The sequence below is a fragment of the Lutra lutra genome, chromosome 3, assembly GCF_902655055.1.
Source record: "Lutra lutra chromosome 3, mLutLut1.2, whole genome shotgun sequence".
Lineage (NCBI taxonomy): Eukaryota > Metazoa > Chordata > Mammalia > Carnivora > Mustelidae > Lutra > Lutra lutra.
In genome coordinates, this window is record NC_062280.1 from 21,047,236 (window position 1) to 21,071,398 (window position 24,163).

General features: G+C 40.1%; 1 protein-coding gene across 7 annotated transcripts in view; it reads left to right on the forward strand.

Annotated features, from left to right (window-relative positions):
- Positions 1–24,163, forward strand: part of UNC80 (unc-80 homolog, NALCN channel complex subunit) — a 239,001-nt gene that overhangs the window by 180,109 nt on the left and 34,729 nt on the right. For all 7 annotated transcript variants that reach the window (XM_047721936.1, XM_047721937.1, XM_047721938.1 and 4 more), the window contains 6 exons: positions 1,280–1,418; positions 2,299–2,395; positions 13,426–13,596; positions 16,655–16,747; positions 18,137–18,172; positions 18,516–18,734. In XM_047721936.1, coding sequence (XP_047577892.1) covers positions 1,280–1,418; positions 2,299–2,395; positions 13,426–13,596; positions 16,655–16,747; positions 18,137–18,172; positions 18,516–18,734 — 755 coding nt within the window. The remainder of the gene's footprint in view (positions 1–1,279; positions 1,419–2,298; positions 2,396–13,425; positions 13,597–16,654; positions 16,748–18,136; positions 18,173–18,515; positions 18,735–24,163) is intronic.

A 24,163-nucleotide genomic window follows, 5' to 3' on the forward strand; every position in this document is an offset into this window, starting at 1 on the left:
GCAAGCTGGCTTCCTGGGCGGATTACTGGGGACAATGGTTTGGTTTCCTGGGCAGGTTACCACAGGTTATAGATCAGAGTTCTATTTTTATATATGACCTGTTCATATATAGTGTCTGTTTGTATAATCAGCGTCTCAGCTCTCTTTCTTCAACCGGTGGGATACGAATCATAAATTATTTCTCTTCATTTTTCTTCAACCCTCATCTCCGCCTGTAGGATATAGATAGGCCAACTCCCCAGTTTTTTATACTCGATTGATAAAAAGGAAGAGATTCCTGATTCTCATTCCTTTCTATCACTGTCTAGCACTCACGCTGCTTTTCTTTTTCTTCAGAATGCTTATACCACATCACATGTCATGCATGTGTTGCACTAATATATATCTCTACCATACCCCAAAATAGAATTTAAGCTCCATTAAAGCAAGACCTTCACCTGTCTTTCTGTTTGCTTTTGGTTTGTTTTTAGTTGTTTTGTTTGTATGCCTTTTTTGGTTTTGTTTTGTTATAACCTCAGTATACAGAATTGTACATGGCACATAGTAGGAATTTAAGAGGGATTTGTTGTTTTAATGAATCACAGCCATTTTAAATAGATTCTAGATGGCAAGCCTCTCCATTTGGGAGTTATATTATCAAACAAGACCTGAAAAATGCCCAGAGTTGTTAAAATAAGCGTATGTTTCCCCAGACATATTTGAAGTGTTCAACTCCTACATTACAAAAGTTCCTTTGGGAGTGTTGAGCCCTTCCATCGCAGACCAGAGGAGACATTTACATGAATTGTTCTGGAGGTCTACATATTGCTGTATTTTTAGGAGTTTGTACAAATATCTCTTTGTACCAGATCAACATTTAATATATCCCTTGAAAGGGGCACCTGGGTGGCTCAGTGGGTTAAGCCACTGCCTTCGGCTCAGGTCATGATCTCAGGGTCCTGGGATCGAGCCCCACATCGGACTCTCTGCTCAGCCGGGAGCCTGCTTTCCCCTCTCTCTCTGCCTGCCTCTCTGCCTACTTGTGATCTCTCTCTCTGTCACATAAAAAAATAAAAAAATTAAATATATATATATATATATATATATATATATATATATCCCTTGAAAGCCCAGTGTTCATTCCAAAAATCATATAGCAGCATTGCTGGATCCTGGGAGCTGAATGCCAAATCGATGTAATTGTTATCAGTGGTGGTGTATGTGAGATTTGAACTCCTGATCAAACCACATTAATGCCAAGGCAGAAATCAATAAACTAAAATAGCCTTTCTTCATACAGGATGCTGCCAATAATGGACCCAGCAAAGGCGTGTCAGCCCAGTGCCTGTTTGACCTGCTGCAGTCCCTGGAAGGAGAGACCACTGACATACTAGACATCTTAGAGCTGGTCAAAGCTGAGAAGCCTCTTAAATCATTAGGTAAAAACAAAAGTTGCCCTGACCTTTCTTTTGTAGATTGTAATTATTTTTTTAATAATTCTATTTTAAATTCTATATTAAATCAAAACAGAAAGAAAAATGGAAGAGTAGTATAACTTGAATGAGTACCTTTCTTATCTCCTGTTTTTTCTTAAATTTCTTGAAAATCTTAGGGGTGTCTGGTTGGCTTAGTCTGTTAGGTTAAGCATCTAACTCTTGGTTTCTGCTGGAGTCAAGATCTCAGAGATCAAGCTCTGAGATCCAGGGACCAAGCACTGCTGTGGGCTGGGTACTCCGCACAGTCTGCTTGTCCCTCTCCCTCCCCCTCTACTCCTGCCTGCAAGCGCTCACTCTCTCCCCCCCCCTCAAAAAGATAAGATCTTTAAAAATTTTTTTTTAATTTCTTGAAATTCTAAAGAGTATGGAATTCTCTACCATGGAAATTGTATTAAAATGGTGTCTGATACTACACTGCTCTAGTGCCACAGTGTTCAGAAAATTAGGTTTTCCCGGACATTTCTAGGTGAGTAACTCTCTGAAATGGTCTTTTATGATCATGGAATGTGTAGAAGAAAAGAGAATTCAAAGATAAAGTCTCATGTCTTAGATATCTGCATGTCCTTGGATATCATCTAGTAGGTCAGATTTTTTCTAAACTACCCCCCAAAAAGCACTTTTACTTTTCATCTGATTATTCAAAATTGGGAAACGGAATTTTCAGTCCCTTTAGATGAAGAAATTAATCGTGTTCATGGTTTAGGAATAAAATCTGACAGAGAAATGGCTATAAAATATAACCGGAATGTTAAGAGTGATAATTTCTTCTTTATCCCTGGCGGACTCCACTCTGATTTTGCGCCTTGACCTTCTGTCCCTTCAGATTTCTGCTATGGAAATGAAGACCTGACATTCTCTATAAGCGAGGCCATTAAACTCTGTGTGACTGTGGTGGCATACGCTCCGGAGTCATTCAGAAGGTAATTCAGCCCTTTATTCTGTGCCTTGTGATAAGTAAATATGGCTAAGAAAATAGAAGTGAGCAAACACAAGGGTTACATTTGTTAATATCATCTTGTAATATTCTGGCAAGGATGTTTTCAATAACAACATCTAGGAAACTTACCATAGTACAGGTTCTGGAAAATATAGTAAATCTTCATTAATGTAAAATACCTAAAATTTGGAATTTGTGCAGCAGCTAAGATATTTAGTCTTGTTTAGGAAATACTGTCCTGACATGTGATACAAATTAATAGCAAACAAAATTCCAGGGCAAACCATTAAATTACTGAAGAAAATGCTTTTCATGGAGCAATAAGAACTCCTTTCACACAAAGAGCCAGAATATAAATCTTGCCTGTCATTTTGCCAAGTGTAAGGAACACAAAGGAGTCACATGGGAGGTGTCATCCCTGTTACAGGACGTTGGCTTTGGTCTGACTTATGTACTGATATGCAACATGGAAATCAGTCTCATCTTGCTATTAAAAGAGACCTTTTAAAGACAGAGACAGTAATTCAGATGAATCAGGGATAGCCCCCTGTTATGTACTTATAGATCCTTAAAAATAATAGAGCTACATTCCTTTAAATGCTCCCTGAGGTTGGCTTAATCAACTCTTTTAATGATATAATCCTCAATTATATCAGTATTGGGCAATCTCTCCCTCTCCACTTCTCAATCTACTTTGATCTTTTCTTGTAATGTCTAGCTCATAAACAAAATCGCAGGTTATATGCTATCATATTTTTCGTATAAAGATCAAGCTTGAAACAGGACCACCTTGAAAATTCAGTGTGGAGGAAAGAAGTTCTACCCTGTTGCCAGCTCTTGCAAAAAGAAGGAAAACAGTGGAGTTGGTTTTGCCAGTATATCTTTGTCAGTTTTTCTCTCAGATTAGTCTTTTTCCATCCCCTAGAACAAAATGAGTAAAGGGGCAAAGAGGGACCAGGACTCAGATTAATTGAACTCTCTCTGCATGAAAAATGAGTAAGAAATATCCACCCACCCACCCCAACCCCAAGATTCCCAGCTTTTTTGGTGTTAATCAGTGGGGATTAAATATCATGCCTGTGGTCGACCAGAAATGTGGCTATGGCCCTCAAGGGAGCAAACCTGCAGTCTATAATGATGGTCCTTCTCCTCCTTCCCTTGGGCTCCTCCTATAATATCACAGCTCCATAAATGGCGTGACAAGGGATTGAAACCCTGTGTCAAGTTAACTCCAAGCCCACTCTATTTGTGGGTATAAAAATACTCCCTATCCTATTTTCTATTCCAGGTATGTCCAAGTACATTGTTAGTAGAGTGTCTCAGAGGATCTGCAGTGAGAGGAAGTGATATCAAGACATTGCAGTAGTAAAATGCAGAAATCTTCTCTAATGTCAAAATGCCAATGACATAGAAAGCCCACAGATTTAACTAAAAATTTTTTCCATTATCAAATTTCTGGTGAGACATGAAATCCTCTCTCAGGTTAAAATCCAAACATGCTGAAATCAAAAGGAATTCAAGTTCACAATCAAATTCTCTTGTCATTGTGAGCTAAAGGCCAAAGTCCAATCTTGTTAAGTTAAATTAAAATTAAAGAAAGAATTATCCTCCCTAGTTCGCTATTCTGTTCTGTCAGAGGGGTTCCTGAATTTCTGCGTAGAATCAAGGTGTCTTAAGCAGCTGTCCCCTGGGATCTCTCTCAAGGAACAAGTATAATTCTTATAACACTTCAGCATTAGTAACACCAAGTCCCTATTGTACTTAAATTTTTAGAGTAAATGTATTCTATTTAAATACAACATTTATACAAAAAATTTTTTAAAAATAATAACTTTATAGTTGTACCAATGTTCATAAAGTTAACGCATCTACACAACTACCACTCAAATGGAAAATCAGAGGAGCCACTATCCTACATCACAAATCATCTTTGTCTATTTCTGAACTCTATTCAAGTGAAATAATATAGTAGGTACTTTTTAATGTCCTGCTTTTGTTATTCAATATTATTTTATGAGCTTCATCCACATCATTGTGCATCACCAGTTTGTTCTTCAATATTTAATGTCTATGCCACAATTGATTTCTCGTGGACAGATTTCTGTGTTACATCCAATTTGAGACCATTACAAATACTGCTGCAGTGAACGTTTTTGTATGCGTCTTTGTGAGCTCATGTGTCTGTATTTCTGTAGGTGAAAATGCTGTGCTAGGTCATGGAATATGTGTATGTTTTACTTTAGTATATATTACTTGTTTTCCAAAGTGGCTGTGTCAATCTCCATTCCCACCAGTGGCGTGTGCATGTCCCAGTACTCTGCTGCCTCATCAGCATTTGATACTCAGTCTTTATTTTAGCTATTTTTTTGGGTGATAGTGATATCTCATTGTGTGTTTTAGTTTGCATTTCCCTCTTCCAAACTGGAAGGTTTGGAAGCTCTCCAGATGTTTAATGGAATTTGGATAGCTACTTTCGCAAAGTGCCTATTGAAGTCTTCCACCCATTTTCAAATGAGTTTATCAGTATTTATTTTATTTGATATGTTGAATTTGTCCAAAGAATCTGATATAAGTTCTTTGAGTTTATATGGACTGGGGTGCTGGTAAACATTTAATAACCAGGTCTCTGGGGGAATAGAGTCCCCGATACATAGCATTGCTAATTTGCTAATATCTAGAAATGGCTGAGTATGAGATGCCAGCCTGACATCATTGAACATGGGGTTGGAAACAGTTGCATACGTAGACTGTTTTGACCTGTTAAATGTCCACTCCTGCACACCGCTGGTTATATGCATTTCAAATAACATCTCCTACTCTGTGACTTATAATTTTACTCACCTAACATTATCTTTTAATGGATAGAAGTCTTCATTTTAATGAAGTCTAATGTATAACTATTTACCTTACTGTTTAGTGCTTTCTGTGTCCCTTAAGAAATCTTGGCTAACCCAAGCTTATGAATATATCCCCTTATAGTACCTGCCAAATTCTTTGTTGTTTTTACCCTCAATTTTTGGTATGGTGTAAAGTAAGAGTCAAGATTTCTTTTTCCCATATAGATGCTAATAGGTGATAGACAAAGTATCATTTATGGAAAGGTTGGCATTTCCCATTGCATTGCAGGGTCATTCTTGTTATAAATCAAGTATCTGTGGATTTGTTTCAGACTCCTTATTTTGTTCCACATGTCTGTCTGTCTCTCCTTGTGTTGTAGGATCATAGAATACAACAGCCTGGAAAGAATTCTTTTTTTTTTTTTTTCCCCTCCCCAAGAAAGAATTCTTGAGATGTTGTAAGGTACAACTTAGTGAGTTTATTTAAGTAGCAAGGGGACAGGACCTATGGGCAGAAAGAGCTGTACTTTTTGCTCTACGGCGCTGGTGGTTATATGCTTCGTGCTCAAGGAGGAGGACGACATGCAGGGAGTGTTAGATCATAAATGCCTTCTTTGAACTTCTCATAAAACTACTTTTGCAAGATTTCTCTGGTACTTCTCATTCAGTTTGGTATTAACTATGGCTGAGACACATAGGCAGTCATGAGACCCTTTAAGAATGTAGCAACCAGCATGTATTTGATACCTATGGGACCTATGCAGGCTACAGGTCAGCCTTCTGGGCTAAAGGTGAACGTCTTTCTGCTTCTATCCCTCATCACTTGCACCAATACTATGCTGTCTTAATTATTATAGCTTTATAATAAGTCTGGCTGGTGTTTGTTCTTACTTTTACCTTCAGTGTTTCTATGTACTCACATTTAACATGTATCTCTTACTAAGATGTCGTTGAGATTTTTCATTATTCACTCCAGTAAGCAACCATTTTCCAACCTGCATCACAGATGCTGTTTCCACAGACTCTTTTCTTGAAAACTGCTTAACCTTTAAGAAGCCAGCCTCCCAGAGAAGGGTTTTATCTTGTCTACATTTTTTTTTAATTTTTTATTTTTTCAGCATAACAGTATTCATTATTTTTGCACCACACCCAGTGCTCCATGCAATCCGTGCCCTCTACAATACCCACCACCTGGTGCCCCCAACCTCCCACCCCCCCACCCCTTCAAAATTCTCAGATCGTTTTTCAGAGTCCATAGTCTCTCATGGTTCACCTCCCCTTCCAATTTCCCTCAACTCCCTTCTCCTCTCCATCTCCCCTTGTCCTCCATGCTATTTGTTATGTTCCACAAATAAGTGAAACCATATGATAATTGACTCTCTCTGCTTGACTTATTTCACTCAGCATAATCTCTTCCAGTCCCGTCCATGTTGCTACAAAACTTGGGTATTCATCCTTTCTTTTTTCTTTTTTTTTTTTTTACAGCTTTATAAACATATATTTTTATCCCCAGGGGTACAGGTCTGTGAATCGCCAGGTTTACACACTTCACAGCACTCACCATAGCACATACCCTGCCCAATATCCATAACCCCACCCCCCTCTTCCAACCCCCTCCCCCCATCAACCCTCAGTTTGTTTTGTGAGATTAAGAGTTACTTATGGTTTGTCTCCCTCCCAATCCCATCTTGTTTCATTTACTCTTCTCCTACCCCCTCAACCCCCCATGTTCATCTCCTCTCCCTCATATCAGGGAGATCATATGATAGTTGTCTTTCTCCGATTGACTTATTTCGCTAAGCATGATACCCTCTAGTTCCATCCACGTCGTCGCAAATGGCAAGATTTCATTTCTTTTGATGGCTGCATAGTATTCCATTGTGTATATATACCACATCTTCTTTATCCATTCGTCTGTCGATGGACATCTAGGTTCTTTCCATAGTTTGGCTATTGTAGACATTGCTGCTATAAACATTCGGGTGCACGTGCCCCTTCGGATCACTACATTTGTATCTTTAGGGTAAATACCCAGCAGTGCAATTGCAGGGTCATAGGGTAGTTCTATTTTCAACATTTTGAGGAACCTCCATGCTGTTTTCCAGAGTGGTTGCACCAGCTTGCATTCCCACCAACAGTGTAGGAGGGTTCCCCTTTCTCCGCATCCTCGCCAGCATCTGTCATTTCCTGACTTGTTCATTTTAGCCATTCTGACTGGTGTGAGGTGATATCTCATGGTGGTTTTGATTTGTATTTCCCTGATGCCAAGTGATATGGAGCACTTTTTCATGTGTCTGTTGGCCATCTGGATGTCTTCTTTGCAGAAATGTCTGTTCATGTCCTCTGCCCATTTCTTGATTGGATTATTTGTTCTTTGGGTGTTGAGTTTGCTAAGTTCTTTATAGATTTTGGACACTAGCCCTTTATCTGATATGTCATTTGCAAATATCTTCTCCCATTCTGTCAGTTGTCTTTTGGTTTTGTTCACTGTTTCCTTTGCTGTGCAAAAGCTTTTGATCTTGATAAAATCCCAAAAGTTCATTTTTGCCCTTGCTTCCCTTGCCTTTGGTGATGTTCCTAGGAAGATGTTGCTGCGGCTGACGTCGAAGAGGTTGCTGCCTGTGTTCTCCTCGAGGATTTTGATGGATTCCTTTCTCACATTGAGATCCTTCATCCATTTTGAGTCTATTTTCGTGTGTGGTGTAAGGAAATGATCCAATTTCATTTTTCTGCATGTGGCTGTCCAATTTTCCCAACACCATTTATTGAAGAGGCTGTCTTTTTTCCATTGGACATTCTTTCCTGCTTTGTCGAAGATGAGTTGACCATAGAGTTGAGGGTCCATTTCTGGGCTCTCTATTCTGTTCCACTGATCTATGTGTCTGTTTTTGTGCCAGTACCATGCTGTCTTGATGATGACAGCTTTGTAATAGAGCTTGAAGTCCGGAATTGTGATGCCACCAACTTTGGCTTTCTTTTTCAATATTCCTTTGGCTATTCGAGGTCTTTTCTGGTTCCATATAAATTTTAGGATTATTTGTTCCATTTCTTTGAAAAAAATGGATGGTACTTTGATAGGAATTGCATTAAATGTGTAGATTGCTTTAGGTAGCATAGACATTTTCACAATATTTATTCTTCCAATCCAGGAGCATGGAACATTTTTCCATTTCTTTGTGTCTTCCTCAATTTCTTTCATGAGTACTTTATAGTTTTCTGAGTATAGATTCTTAGTCTCTTTGGTTAGGTTTATTCCTAGGTATCTTATAGTTTTGGGTGCAATTGTAAATGGGATGGACTCCTTAATTTCTCTTTCTTCTGTCTTGTTGTTGGTGTAGAGAAATGCAACTGATTTCTGTGCATTGATTTTATATCCTGACACTTTACTGAATTCCTGTACAAGTTCTAGCAGTTTTGGAGTGGAGTCTTTTGGGTTTTCCACATATAGTATCATATCATCTGCAAAGAGTGATAGTTTGACTTCTTCTATGCCGATTTGGATGCCTTTAATTTCCTTTTGTTGTCTGATTGCTGAGGCTAGGACTTCTAGTACTATGTTGAATAGCAGTGGTGATAGCGAACATCCCTGCCGTGTTACTGACCTTAGCGGTAAAGCTCTCAGTTTTTCTCCATTGAGAATGATATTTGCGGTGGGTTTTTCATAGATGGCTTTGATAATATTGAGGTATGTGCCCTCTATCCCTACACTTTGAAGAGTTTTGATCAGGAAGGGATGCTGTACTTTGTCAAATGCTTTTTCAGCATCTATGGAGAGTATCATATGGTTCTTGTTCTTTCTTTTATTAATGTGTTGTATCACATTGATTGATTTGCAGATGTTGAACCAACCTTGCAGCCCTGGAATAAATCCCACTTGGTCGTGGTGAATAATCCTTTTAATGTACTGTTGAATCCTATTGGCTAGTATTTTGGCGAGAATTTTCGCATCTGTGTTCATCAAGGATGTTGGTCTGTAGTTCTCTTTTTTGATGGGATCCTTGTCTGGTTTTGGGATCAAGGTGATGCTGGCTTCATAAAATGAGTTTGGAAGTTTTCCTTCCATTTCTATTTTTTGGAATAGTTTCAGGAGAATAGGAATTAGTTCTTCTTTAAATGTTTGGTAGAATTCCCCTGGGAAGCCGTCTGGCCCTGGGCTTTTGTTTGTTTGGAGATTTTTGATGACTGTTTCAATCTCCTTACTGGTTATGGGTCTGTTCAGGCTTTCTATTTCTTCCTGGTTCAGTTGTGGTAGTTTATATGTCTCTAGGAATGCATCCATTTCTTCCAGATTGTCAAATTTGTTGGCGTAGTGTTGCTCATAGTATGTTCTTATAATTGTCTGTATTTCTTTGGTGTTCGTTGTGATCTCTCCTCTTTCATTTATGATTTTATTTATTTGGGTCCTTTCTCTTTTCTTTTTGATAAGTCTGGCCAGGGGTTTATCAATCTTATTAATTCTTTCAAAGAACCAGCTCCTAGTTTCGTTGATTTGTTCTATTGTTTTTTTGGTTTCTATTTCATTGATTTCTGCTCTAATCTTTATGATTTCTCTTCTCCTGCTGGGTTTAGGGTTTCTTTCTTGTTCTTTCTCCAGCTCCTTTAGGTGTAGGGTTAGGTTGTGTACCTGAGACCTTTCTTGTTTCTTGAGAAAGGCTTGTACGGCTATATATTTTCCTCTCAGGACTGCCTTTGTTGTGTCCCACAGATTCTGAACCGTTGTGTTTTCATTATCATTTGTTTCCATAAATTTTTTCAATTCTTCTTTAATTTCCTGGTTGACCCATTCATTCTTTAGAAGGATGCTGTTTAGTCTCCATGTATTTGGGTTCTTTCCAAATTTCCTCTTGTTATTGAGTTCTAGCTTTAGAGCATTGTGGTCTGAAAATATGCAGGGAATGATCCCAATCTTTTGATACAGGTTGAGACTTGATTTAGGACCAAGAATGTGATCTATTCTGGAGAATGTTCCATGTGCACTAGAGAAGAATGTGTATTCTCTTGCTTTGGGATGAAATGTTCTGAATATATCTGTGATGTCCATCTGGTCCAGTGTGTCATTTAAGGCCTTGATTTCCTTGTTGATCTTTTGCTTGGATGATCTGTCCATTTCAGTGAGGGGAGTGTTAAAATCCCCTACTATTATTGTATTCTTGTCGATGTGTTTCTTTGATTTTGTTATTAATTGGTTTATATAGTTGGCTGCTCCCACGTTAGGGGCATAGATATTTAAAATTGTTAGATCTTCTTGTTGGACAGATCCTTTGAGTATGATATAGTGTCCTTCCTCATCTCTTATTATAGTCTTTGGCTTAAAATCTAATTGATCTGATATAAGGATTGCCACTCCTGCTTTCTTCTGATGTCCATTAGCATGGTAATTCTTTTCCACCCCCTCACTTTAAACCTGGAGGTGTCTTCGGGTTTAAGATGAGTTTCTTGTAGGCAACATATAGATGGGTTTTGTTTTTTTATCCATTCTGATACCCTGTGTCTTTTGATTGGGGCATTTACCCATTCACATTCAGGGTAAGTATTGAGAGATATGAATTTAGTGCCATTGTATTGCCTGTAAGGTGACTGTTATTGTATATTGTCTCTGTTTCTTTCTGATCTATTACTTTTAGGGTCTCTCTTTGCTTAGAGGACCCCTTTCAATATTTCCTGTAGAGCTGGTTTGGTATTTGCAAATTCTTTCAGTTTTTGTTTGTCCTGGAAGCTTTTAATGTCTCCTATTTTCAATGATAGCCTAGCTGGATATAGTATTCTTGGCTGCATGTTTTTCTCATTTAGTACTCTGAATATATCATGCCAGCTCTTTCTGGCCTGCCAGGTCTCTGTGGATAAGTCTGCTGCCAATCTAATATTTTTACCATTGTACATTACAGACTTCTTTTCCCGGGCTGCTTTCAGGATCTTTTCTTTGTCACTAAGACTTGTCAATTTTACTATTAGGTGACGGGGTGTGGACCTATTCTTATTGATTTTGAGGGGGGTTCTCTGAACCTCCTGAATTTTGATGCTTGTTCCCTTTGCCATATTGGGGAAATTCTCTCCAATAATTCTCTCCAATATACCTTCTGCTCCCCTCTCTGTTTCCTCTTCTTCTGGAATCCCAATTATTCTAATGTTGTTTCGTCTTATGGTGTCACTTATCTCTCGAATTCTCCCCTCGTGGTCCAGTAGCTGTTTGTCCCTCTTTTGCTCAGCTTCTTTATTCTCTGTCATTTGGTCTTCTATATCGCGAATTCTTTCTTCTGCCTCATTTATCCTAGCAGTGAGAGCCTCCATTTTTTATTGCACCTCATTAATAGCTTTTTTGATTTCAACTTGGTTAGATTTTAGTTCTTTTATTTCTCCAGAAAGGGCTTTTATATCTCCCAAGAGGGTTGCTTTAATATCTTCCATGCCTTTTTCAAGCCCGGCTAGAACCTTGAGAATCGTCATTCTGAACTCTATATCTGACGTATTACCAATGTCTGTATTGATTAGGTCCCTAGCCTTTGGTACTGCCTCTTGTTCTTTTTTTTGTTGTGAATTTTTCCGCCTTGTCATTTTGTCCAGATAAGAGTTTATGAAGGAGCAAGTAAAATACTAGAAGGATGGCCATAACCCCAGGAAAATATGCTTTAGCCAAATCAGAAGAGATCCCACATTGTGAGGGGGGAGAAAGGGGATAAAAAGGGGTTCAAAAAGAAAAAAAAAAAGAAACTATTTAAAAAAAGAAAGCCGATAAAGAAAAAATATAAAAAGAGGAAAAAAATATATATATATTAGATAAACTATTTTAAAAACGTTAAAAAAAAGAAAACGGTAAAAGTTAAAAAAATTTAGCAGAAGAAGAGAAAAAGAAAAAAAAATTGAAAAAGAAAAAAAAATTAAATTAACTGCAAGGCTAAAAAATCATGGGGAGAAAGCCATGAGTTCCGTGCTTTGCTTTCTTCTCCTCTGGAATTCCGCCGCTCTCCTTGGTAGGTGAACTTGGTCCTGGCTGGGTTTCCCGTTGATCTTCTGGGGGAGGGGCCCGTTGTAGTGATTCTCAAGCGTCTTTGCCCCAGGCGGAGTTGCACCGCCCTTACCCGGGGCCGCGCTGAGTAGCTGAGTAATCCGCTCGGGTTTGCTTTCGGGAGCTTTTGTTCCCTGAGCACTTTCCGTGGAGTTCTGGAAGACCGGAATGAAGATGGCGGCTTCCTGGTCTCCGGCCCGCAGGAGCCGAGAGCCCAGGGCCCCACTCCTCAGTGCGCCCTCAGAGAACAGCACCCAATGACTCCCATCACCCTGGCCTCCGGTGCGCTCCGAGCTGACCGAGCCTGTGACCGGTTCAAGGCAACCCAGAGCTGAGAGTCACTCCTCGGCTCTGTCTCTGTAGCCGGCTTCCCCGTTCTAATACCGGTAAGCTCTGCAACACTCAGACACCCCCGATCCTTCTGCGACCCTGCGGGACCTGAGGCCACGCTGACCCCGCCTGGGCTTCACCCCAGTTAAGCCTCTGGAGCGATGTCCCTCAGCAGAACAGACTTTTAAAAGTCCTGATTTTGCTCCGTTGCTCCGCCGCTCGCCGGGAGCCGGCCCCTCCCCCCGCGGTCTATCTTCCAGTCGCTTTGGATTCACTTCTCCGCCAGTCCTACCTTGCAGAAAGTGGTTGATTTTCTGTTTCTAGAGTTGCTGTTCTTCTTCTCTTCGATCTCCCATTGGATTTGTAGGTGTTTGCAATCTTTAGATAAGCTATTTAGCTGATCTCCCACTACCCGAAGTAGTCTCAGCTGCTACTTCTCCGCCATCTTGACTCCTCCTCAATCTTGTCTACATTTTGTTTAAGCTGAAAATCACTGTTAGCAAATCCCTGAGTAGCAGCTGTATTGATCGTCATGACGCTAGCTTCTCTAGACGGAGCGCACAGCTCTGCCACTCATTCCATGGTCTCTCCACCAGCTGTTCTTTCGCTACTTTTCCCCTCCCCACATATTCTCCCAAAAGGCAAGCAGAACTGCCTCAGCTTTTACTGGGTGCTCGATTAATTAGTGAATCAATTAATTAATTGGTGTTGGTCAATCTTCCCAGCAGCTTTACTAACTCTTGGCTTGGGTGGGGTGGGAAGGGGCCTCAGATTGGGAAGGGGCCTGTTAATTGCTCTCAAGTATAACCCAGCCAACCCAAGTGACTGGCTTTCTGATTAAAGTCTTCAGATGCTGATGGTCTTGGAAGCTCTAGTTCCCTGTTACCTACAGAAGCTAAAGAGACAGACATCACAAGTGGAGACGGTGCCTGCTGCCCGAGAGGAGATTGCAGCCACAGCTGCTCTGGCGACATCCCTGCAGGCCCTTTTGTACAGTGTAGAGGTCCTCACCAGGTAATCCCATCACAGAAATAGTCAGAGCCTCACATGGTATGTAGCTGCCAGAAAGAGGAAGGAAAACATGGCAGCTAAAAATCCCTAAAACCCTGTCTTTATTGACACACACCTGCCCAAACCCAGCCCTTTGTGGCTTAAACCTGCAAACATTCCCTAAGTTGTTTGGATAAATAATGCTAAGTACTCTGAATAATGAATAATAATAATAGTGATGATACCAAGAAGACATCTGCATGCACCTAAAACTGTCGGTGGCAGTTTTAACACAGTGGTGAACGAATCATTTTGTAAAAAGGCTAATGGAGTGAATGTGAAAATGTGATCCATATTTTTATTAGCTTTTATATTATTTTATGAGACATGAAATATCTGTAATTCCAACTAAGCTGCCTTTTATTATTTTACTGTTTGTAAAGAGTTGTGTTTGTTTCTTTGACTGTAGTTTCAGAAACTACATAACAAAAGTAAACAACAGAATTTTATTCTAATGCTAGAATTCACAGATCCTCTGTGGGGCAAAGCTCTGTGGTGCCTGAGGAATTTGGGAATAGAAAGGTACATTGACACCAGAGTTCAGCCCTAAACAAAGTACCAAGAAGTTAGCCCTGTCTCATGGGTCTTGGGTGCAGAAGCACAATGCACTGAGAGGCCAGACGGAGATGGAAGAGAGGATGGGCAGACAGAGTGAGAGGAGTGGGAAGAGGAGGAGGCAGGAAGCTGGGCAGATATTTGGCTTGCTTTCTCTGTTCCCATCCAAAATGAGCTAGGAGATATTGTTCCCCAGAGCAGAGGTGGGGATGACTTCTTCCTCGGGTGGTGTCTCTACTCCTCCATCCCATTTGGCCACATCCTTACCCTAAATTCTATCTGTGATTTACTCCCACCAAAAGCCACCACCGTCTCCTGCCTCATCTTGCCCTATTAATGAGAACTAGCTGAAATCCCTCCATCCAGGAAGGACTTCTCTAGCATGTACCAGCAAGCGAGAGAGGGAAGGAGATTATGATTCATTAAGTCAATGTATGTTTAGTTTCTAATGATGGGCTATATTGCCAACCTAGGCAAGCAAGAGTGTAGTCCAAAGGCCTTTGGCAGACTGCCGGTGTTGAAGGGCCCATATGCACCTGGCTGAGGGGATGGGAAGTAAAACAGGGAGCCATGGCAAATCACCTCTTCCAATGCGACCCACTCCTAATGCTTTGATGTTGGTTTCCTGAAAGTCCTAGAAGGAAGAACATCCTAAGGAGAAATGCTACTTTTACTCTTCCTTCTGGGCCTCTCTGGTTATATCACTATCATCTTCATGCAGTTAGAATAGAGAAGACCAACCAATTCTTCCCAAGGGCTGCCTTTGTTATTTTTCCTCACATCATACAATCTCAGTGCTTTCCTCCTATCTGTTCTTTTTATCAGGATAGGTCAACTAACTTATCCAACATTGACTTACCCAAAATTCCACCAAGACTGGAATGGATGGAGCACTGACATTTAAAATTCTGTGGCTCTAAATATTGCAGTGTATTTAACATTCTCTTGACAGAAGGGAGAACTAACCTCATTGGTCAGCCAACAATAAGGTTGGCTTTGCCATTTTTACAAGTAAGAAGAGTCCCATTTCACTTCTATTCTCCTAATTCCTTTACTCATGAACAAACATTGATAGTTACACACAAATAAGCATATTACTACTGTGTTAATGTTAGTTTTCTGTTGTTATGTAATGCATTCGCACAAATTCAGAGGCATGAAACCAAACATTTATTATCTTGTATTTCCATAGGCCAGAACTGGGCAAGCTCAGCTGGTTTCCTGCTCAGGGTCTCACGAGGCTGAAATTAAGATGGCGGTCAAGCTGGGCTCTTATCTGAAAGCCCTGGGGAAAACAGTTCACTTCCAACACCATTTAGGTTTTTGGTGAACCCAGCCTCATGCAGCTTTAGGTCTGAGTTTCCGCCTCCTTCCTGTCAGCCATGGCCACTCTCTACCTTAGAGGGTACCAGCCTTTCTTCCCACATGGCCCCTTCTGTCTTCCAGCCAACAATGGCGCCCTGAGTCCTTCTCATGCTTCAAATCTCTTTGTTCCTAGCAAGAAAAAACTGCTTTTTTAAGGGCTGGTGCAGTAGGATTAGACCTACCCAGATAATTTCCCTTTGGCAGTGTAAGAGTTCATAATCACAGGGGTGATACCAGGGGGAGTGTAGGGTCCCAGGGCCATCTTTAAGTTCTTCCACAACAATGACACAGGAAGAGAAGGTCTAGTGTGATTATTAAAAGCTTATTTCCAGCCACACCCAGCATACAGAAAATGAGCATCATAAAAGCAAGCCTGAAAGAGTTCATACAAGACTTGCTTTGGAAAGCTGTGTCATCCCTTCCATTGATCTCAGAGGTCAACAGAGAGACAAAGATTACCTAGGATTTAAAGTAAACCCTACAAATATAAAACCTGTGAGATGATTCAAATCTATTTCTGAGCATCTAAATTACTAACTTTTAATAGATACGATTTACTCATTTCTCTGGGTAGTCTTAAGTATAATTTTGCCTAGAAGGGTTCTTTCATTCTTTGATAGTTTTTCAGAAAAATAAGGTGGTTGATTACAATGTAGGTGGCCAAAATGTAATGTACATCTTTACCTTTCACTTACAGTCCAGGACAGTTAACTTCCTAGTAATCTATCAAGTTGAAAAAGGAGCTCTTAACTCTCACTGAATCATAAAGACTTAGATGCCTGAGTTCATAAATGTCTGGTTTGAAGTGTCATAGTTTATACCTCAGAACTAAGAAGCACAAGAACTTAAATCATGGTATGCTAATAGACCCCCGGGAATCCATGTTCCCTTTAAAGTGCCTCTCAGAACAGAAACAGCAAAAGTATGACAGAAAAGCCCAACACAACAGTCTCTCTCTCTCTTTTTTTTTTTTTTTTACAACAGTCTCTTTTTAAGACTCTGAGTAATTTAAAATTTATGTGAGCTTCTGTCACTTGAGGACTTTGTAAATGTCTCCACTTCTATTTTTCTTTTGTTGTGGTGGTTCCTGTCCCTATCACAGGCCCATGACAGCCCCGCAGATGAGCAGGTGTGACCAAGGTCATAAGGGAACCACCACAGCCAATCACACCATGTCGTCTGGGGTGAACACTAGGTAAGTCACTGGCCTTATTCTCCTGTGGTCTCTCTGTGTCATACAACCCGAATCTCAGCCATTGGGAATGCAAGGAATCCTGAAATTGTCAATATTGAGTGCAAAACCCTCCAAGGAAAAGAAAGGAAGGCGAGAGTTTAAAGTTACAAGGCTTCTTTTAACACCGTCAGAGGGAAATCCAAGCCACCTTTGTTAATCGGCACAGTGCCGGTTTGTTTGCATGGACACGCAAGATGTCTTCTGCTGCCTGGGTGGTCTTTGATCTATTCCAGTGTTGTTTCATTCGTCTCCAAGAAAAGGGCAATGAAGCAATAATAACGAGGGGGTGGTTTCTCATTCCCATGGCAGTTACACGGAGTCAACTTTCTTTCATCTGGGCAGATTTTCCACAGGCATTTCATCCGAATTTTAACTTGGGTCCTCAAATGATGCTCTCATGGTCCTTGACTTAATCTCCCCTCCCTCCCCCGCACCACCCCCTGTTTTGATGTAACTCAGACTACTGGCTGTACTAGTAATACTTACACAGCTTCATCCTGTCCGTGTTAACCACTAAATACCCTAACACACACACACACACACACAAATACTTAATTAACTTCTTCCTCCAAGGAAGGTTTAAGAGAAGGCAAACCCTAAATCGGTTAGAGAAAAAGTTCTTTTTTCCCAGGATGGAGTTATTAGTTAGTAGGGAAATCTTAAGGAGAAACTTTGCAATTTTCCATTCTCTCTGAAGCACAGTTTTAAGAATGTATCATCCTTTATGTAAAGTTAATTCCCTACTCATCATTTATATTACAAATAAAGCAAATATCAGACCCAACTGTAAGTTAGCTGATGTGATGGTTAGCTCATGCCTCAATTTCTCAGATATCAAGAAAAAACAAATACATTGTAAGTGATATTCAGGGGCTAGATTCAACTATCCGATAAAAGGTACACAGGAAAAGAGAGTTTCTAAAGTCCTGTTATTAATCCGTCCTCAAGTGGTAAGTTTCCAGAACTGAAAGGAAGTCTGCCGTATTTCTTCCTCTGATCCCCAGAAACAGAGCACATGGTATTAAAACTGTAACTTGGATTCATGCCGCTTTTGAAGCTTTTCAAAAGTCCCCTCATTTGGCTGCATTCCATGACTTTGTATGTGTTTTTATAATATGTATTTCTACACATGTTATACCAGTGGGACGGTATAACAGCAGCCATAATGGCAGCATGTGGGGTGGCCAAATGAAAGACGACGATTTTATATTTTAGGATTAGTCCATGTGCGTTGGTGAGCTTAGCAGTGTAGCTCCAAGGGCTTCTCACAAGAAACAGTCCCCAGGAAGCCCCGCCACAGGGCCCCTGTGCTTGCCTCATCATTACGCAGACTGTTCTTCTGATTCCCAGGTACCAGGAACAAGGCGCCAAACTGCACTTTATCAGGTACAGAGAGACAAGCCCTGATTTCGTACGAATTCTGACGTCTTGTAATGATTGTGTTTTGAGCTGGGTTATGGTTCCATAAGATTTCATTTCATTAATGCATGTCATATTGTTTCTGGGTAAATCCTCAGGAAGCGGCTCGCGTAAAGCCATTGCCGTTTGGGATGGCAGTCTCTTCTAGGGTGGCACATTTTCTTTACCCTGTAGACAAGGTTCTCCTCATGAATGCACACGATACGTAATACAAGGAATCGTACATTTTCCGTCAGTGTGATGTTCTCCTCTCACAGTGGCCACACACGCACTTTTTCAGACCCCCGGTTAAATTTTTGTAATTCCCCAGGGAAAATCTTCACTTACTGGAGGAAGGGCAAGGCCTTCCCAGAGAGGAACTTGATGAACGCATTGCTCGGGAGGAGTTCCGAAGGCCTCGGGAGTCCCTGCTGAATATCTGTACGGAATTTTACAAGCACTGCGGGCCCAGGCTGAAGATCTTGCAAAATCTGGCTGGGGAGCCACGGGTTACCGCCCTGGAGTTGCTGGATGTGAAGTCACACATGAGGTATCGTCCCTGCTTTTCCTGCTTCTGAATGTGGACAGAGTTGGGATATGTGTTTTGGGGTGTGGGTGTCAGGGGGAGAGAGGTCTCTCAGGATAAGAACTTGGGTACTCAGAGTGATTTGTGTGTGTGTGTGTGTGTGTGTGTGTGTGTGTGTGTGTGTGTGTGTGTGTGTGGCTTGGATGGATATCATATAGGGCCATCCAGGAAAATGTATATTAAGTCTGTCAAAAAGGATCTCAGGATAGACAGGGGGAGAGTACTCTCAAAGAGAGCAAAGCATAGTTCATGTATTTACTCCTCAATAAAAGAGAGTAAAAGGGAAATTTTGTCACCTAAATTCTTAGAAAAGTAGCCTTCATCCGAGTACTATTTACTGCCCAGATTCTAAATTTTCACAAGAACTGTGTTTCCTCTCTGTCACCTTACAAGAAAAAAAATTCACTACTGTTTTCTGCCCAAAGGCTTGCTCTGTTCCTGTACTACCTGGGGACTCAGTAATGAGCCCTGCAGGGAAGGGAGCTAGTTTTAACTCTGAGCCACACTTTCCTCTGATCCCTTTTACACATGTTGTGCATAATAACCTTCCAGTGTTTCAAACAAAAAATGTCCTGCTGGAAATCTGGACGAGGCCGGTCATTGTTTAAAAAGTTTTACTGTTGGTGTACCAGGGAGAGGCTCTAGACTTGCTAGTCTGTGCACTCGTATTTCCTTCTTCCTATAGTGTTGTCTTATCTCACTTATTGTGATAAATCATGAAGTCTGTGTCTGTATTCTCAGATTCTTAAAAGAAACATTCTAGATTTTCTATGCAAATTTGTAACAATTTGTAAAAGGTCATAGAAACTCCTTGTAACAATTTGTAAAAGGTCATAGAAACTCCTTGAAAGGAAAATTCCGTAGGTAACAAAATATTCACTCAAAAAGTTTAGTAAACTTATAAAGCTGAAGGGAGAGTGAGGTTCTAGCCATTCAGGATTAACACTGCTATTTGACAAAATGTGCTGATTCCCTGATTGTCATTGACTTTTTTCTTAAAATTATCCCTTGAAAATTTTAGAAAGTACTAAGTAAGCGAAAATGAGAGTCCATAAATGTAGAGAGGAGACGGACTCTTTTCCCTCTCAGCTAATTTCACATTCTGAGTTGTTGGCACACACCCAGGACTCCAGAGCTTTGTGTGTGTTCGTGCTCCCAACATACAGAAATGGGGAAGAGCTTATTTCACATGGAGAATTTCAGCACCTTGGCAAAGGGTAGGAAGGTTTGGAGTAGGACGAGGCTATTACCATAGCAACCTAGTGTTCCATTCAGTCAGTCCATCTTACCTCCTTTCCCACTGATGACGGCTAGGGAAACCAAATAGTCGTGTGAACACAGCAACATCACTTTCCTATAGTCAGAGTGTGAGAACTGCCCGTTGCCATTTTGAGGGAGTGAAGGGACAAGATTCCTAAAAAATGGATGAGAGTGAGAGGAGATCAGGATCACGGGTTAGAAACTGCCCTATAATTTGACCATTTGTAACTATACTTCTTAAGGCATTGGGGGAAGGGGAGAGTGTTAGTTAGAGAGGTCTGGAGCGCTCTCTAGAGGCCAGACCCTGTTAAAGGTTAAATGAGCTATAGTTCAAATGACTGACATCAGTGCCCTGGCACTGAGTTAATAGAGTTCAACAGATACTAATGCTAATGAACATGATCCAAATTCTGTGCTAGAAACTGGGAATGTAAAATAAAGTCCTGGGTCTCCCCATGACCACAGTCTAGCACAAGCAGCACACATAAGAAAGTAACTACAATGCATTGTTGCAAGTACTCTGGATCATGTGTATATATCTATGTATTTATCGTTTTATAAAACAGTTGAGGCAACTTAGAAAATTAAACAAAGGGATAGAATATACAAATTAGAGAGTCAGAATAAAGTGGAAAATTAGCAAGGAAATAATTAGGTTTATGATGATATTAACACAGGAAATCTATATGATTTGATCAGATTAGATGCCATTCATGAACATAAATTTGATTTTGAGCTTACAAGTTGTCAAAGCAATGAGGAGGAAATGACCTATTACAAAATCAGTGTCAATAAGATAAAAAACACCTAGTTGTTCGATAAAAAATTACTTTTCTAAAATACAAAGATAAGAAATGTCTCCTGGTTGGTGTTTGTTAAAAGGAAAGAGTGGTGTAATGAACAACGCCCTTGTGTAGATAAAGTGTTAGTTTCGCATGGCTGGAAGCCTGTCAGTACTGAAAGTTGGCATAACATCATAATGCAATTCATCAAGACCAACCTATCTGAAGCCAAGATATTGTCTTTCAAAAGCACAATTATTTCATTGCCTATTGGAGAAGAGGCAGAATTTTTATTGCCAGGAAACAGACTAAGTGACCTCTATCAATGCTGTTTCTCACAAGACTTTGATTTAAAAAAAAAAAAAAAAAGAGGAACTGCCATGATCTCTGGCCAAACAGAGATATTCTATGTTGCTAAGTAGGGATACACCCATATACTTTGACCTTGCACCAACCAAAATGTATTATATAGATTTTTTTCTTATAAATTAAATATACATTTGGATATATGTAAAAGAACCGTGGGCACATAGGTCCTGTTTAAAGTTGTAAGAATGGATAGTATCACTCAAGAAAAGAAGATTGATAAAAACAGGAATGGCATAATGGAAGAGATAGAGGAGATATTTACATGAAGTCTTTGATTCAAGCCAGAGAACCAAGAGGCAGTGCAAGAGGCAAAATATATGGCTGACTTCAGGGATCTCTGATTAGATAGAGTCTCTGTGCTATGGGAATTTAATGCTTCATTTGCCCAAACCAGAGCTGCCAAAGCAGCAGTATATATATATGTGTGTGTGTGTGTGTGTGTGTGTGTGTGTGTATACATATATATGGCAGGATAACGAGATCTGCAAGTCCAGCTCGCTCGCGCTCTCTCTCTCTCTCTCTGTCTTCTCCCACCCACTCTCCCTTTGTCCCTCTCTCTCCATCTCTCCTCCTCTCTCCCCTTCCCTCCCTCCCTACTCTCCCTGCCTCCTTCTCTTCAACTCTCCCTCTCAATGGGAAAATCTCTTGTGTTCTCACTGGGAAATGGCCATAGGAATATTTTTTTACCAAGGGATTATCCATGTGCTAGTACAGCAAAGACTATATTAAAGGAAATGTTTGTGTTACGCTCAATGCAAATTCATTTTTACCCCCAGAGGGATTAGAGAAATTCAGGTAGTAATGCATAAAATGACTCAAATTCAGTTCTAAATACTGTTTTTCATGCTTAAAATAGATTGATCCTTTCTCAGGCATTTCTCAATGTTATCTGTAAAATAATAAGGGAAAAAGAAATGTGTGCATGGAGATATGCTCTTATCTGTCATTCAAACAACCGAAAAATTAAAGAATTTTCTGCATGACACATTTGTGAGGAAGAGATAAACAGAAGAATACACAGGCTTTTAAAATGATTTAAGGCATGCACATTCACACACAGTTTCCAGGAGGACAATGTGAATGTTCAGTCTGGAGACAAGACAATAACTAGTTTTTGATAATGAAGGGTTGCCATGGAGAAGATGGGTTGAATTCATGCTTCCAGATTAAGCTAGGTGGAAGAAACTGAGGGAATTGGGAACCTAATATGAGAAGAGCTTCTTGGAGCGTAGACCTCCACGGATGGTGAGAACAGCCTTACGCAGTGGTGAATTCTCCATCCGTGGCACTAGTCAGATGAAGTTATTGTAGAGTAGTCCACGTGTTAGAGAAACAGTGGCTTGACTGTGATTCCTAAACCAGAGCACCTGTCGGAATCGCCTAGGGCTCTTAAACCATAAGTCCTTTCAAGCATTTGTCCTATGTCTTCTGAAGTAATCAAAGAGAAATTTCACCTTATTAAAATGCTATAGATAATACCTGAGAAAAGGAATGACACAATATTGCTAGTGTGCTACTTCTAATGAATTAATGGATGTGTGCAGTGGTCACTAGTGGCAACTAACACCATGAAGAGTGACAAGTAGGCATCATGTGCCTCCTGGTGAAAGGACATATCACCTATGAAATACACTTGCTAGGAAATCAAAACCTAATCTAATCTAAGCCCTAGTGTAACTACCAATTTGATTAAATACGGAAGCAATGGGATAGATTAAATGATAGCAAGGAGATTCAATCAGCAAAATCTGGAGTGTGGAAAATGTTACGTAACAGCCCATTTCCTCAAGAAATAAATTATAAAAACATTGGGGGGAAAAAAAACAGAAGAAGGGTACCTACATAGTCGAAGAGACCTAAGAGAAATATCAATCAATTGAAATGTTATGGGGCTTATTTTATTGTGATCTGTTTAAAGAAAAGTGTATTTAAGAATTATGAAATAAGGTGGGAATTTTGAAAACTGACTGGATATCTTTCTTTTTATAGGAATTATTTTTAACTTGTTAGCTGTCATAATTGTATTGTGGTTAATTTTTTTAAGTTCTTAACCTTAGAGACACATACTGAAGTATATGTACTGATAAAATGATTTGATGCTTGGGATTTACTTCAGAGTAATTCAGGGTAGTGGGGAGGAGTGATTGTGGGTATAAATGAAACTGGAGTGGCTATGATTTGAACATTGTTAAATCTGGGTGATGGGTACATGAGGGTGCATTATATACTTGCCTCTCTACCTTTGTATATACATGTTCAAGTTTTTCAAAATTAAGGTAAAAAAATAATGCAGATTTCTGGGCCCAATCCTTGGGCCATATTTATTAAATCTTGGGTGAGGCCTGAGAAATGATACCCTTTATTTCTACTTTAAGCTGAATTTTTTAAAGTAAGAGGATCCAGTCAGGGTTTCCACAAATGGAACCCCACTGCCTCAGGGCTATTAAGATCTCTTTCAACTTTAAGATTGAGGATTATACCTTCTGGGCTTTTCCAAGCAAATTTGCTTTAAAAACAAAACAAAACAAAACAAACAAACAAAAAGCAGAAAATCTTGGGGCACCTGGCTGGTTGGTCAGTGGAGCATGCAACTCTTGATCTCAGGGTTGTGAGTTCGAGCCCCATGTTGGGTATAGAGATTACTGAAAAGTAGTCTTAAAAAAAAAAAAAAGGAAAGAAAAAATAGAAAAGCTTATTTCTGAGGTCCTGTTATCTGGAATATCCTCTTCTCTGTTAGTAACAGGTATGAAAACCGTCAATGTATGGATGCCTCCTGATGGCGTCACGTACAAGTGCTCTTCTAGGCAACATTAGGCCTCTCTATTCCCTTTTCCCATCAGAATCTCCCTCCACTTCATAGGATACTTTGGATGCCTGGCTAGGCATATCCTGATTCGAGCCAAAGATTCAGATAATTGGTGAGAGTGGCTTACTTACCCTTCTTAATTTGTTTTCAAGGGAATTTCCAGTACCTTAAAGAAT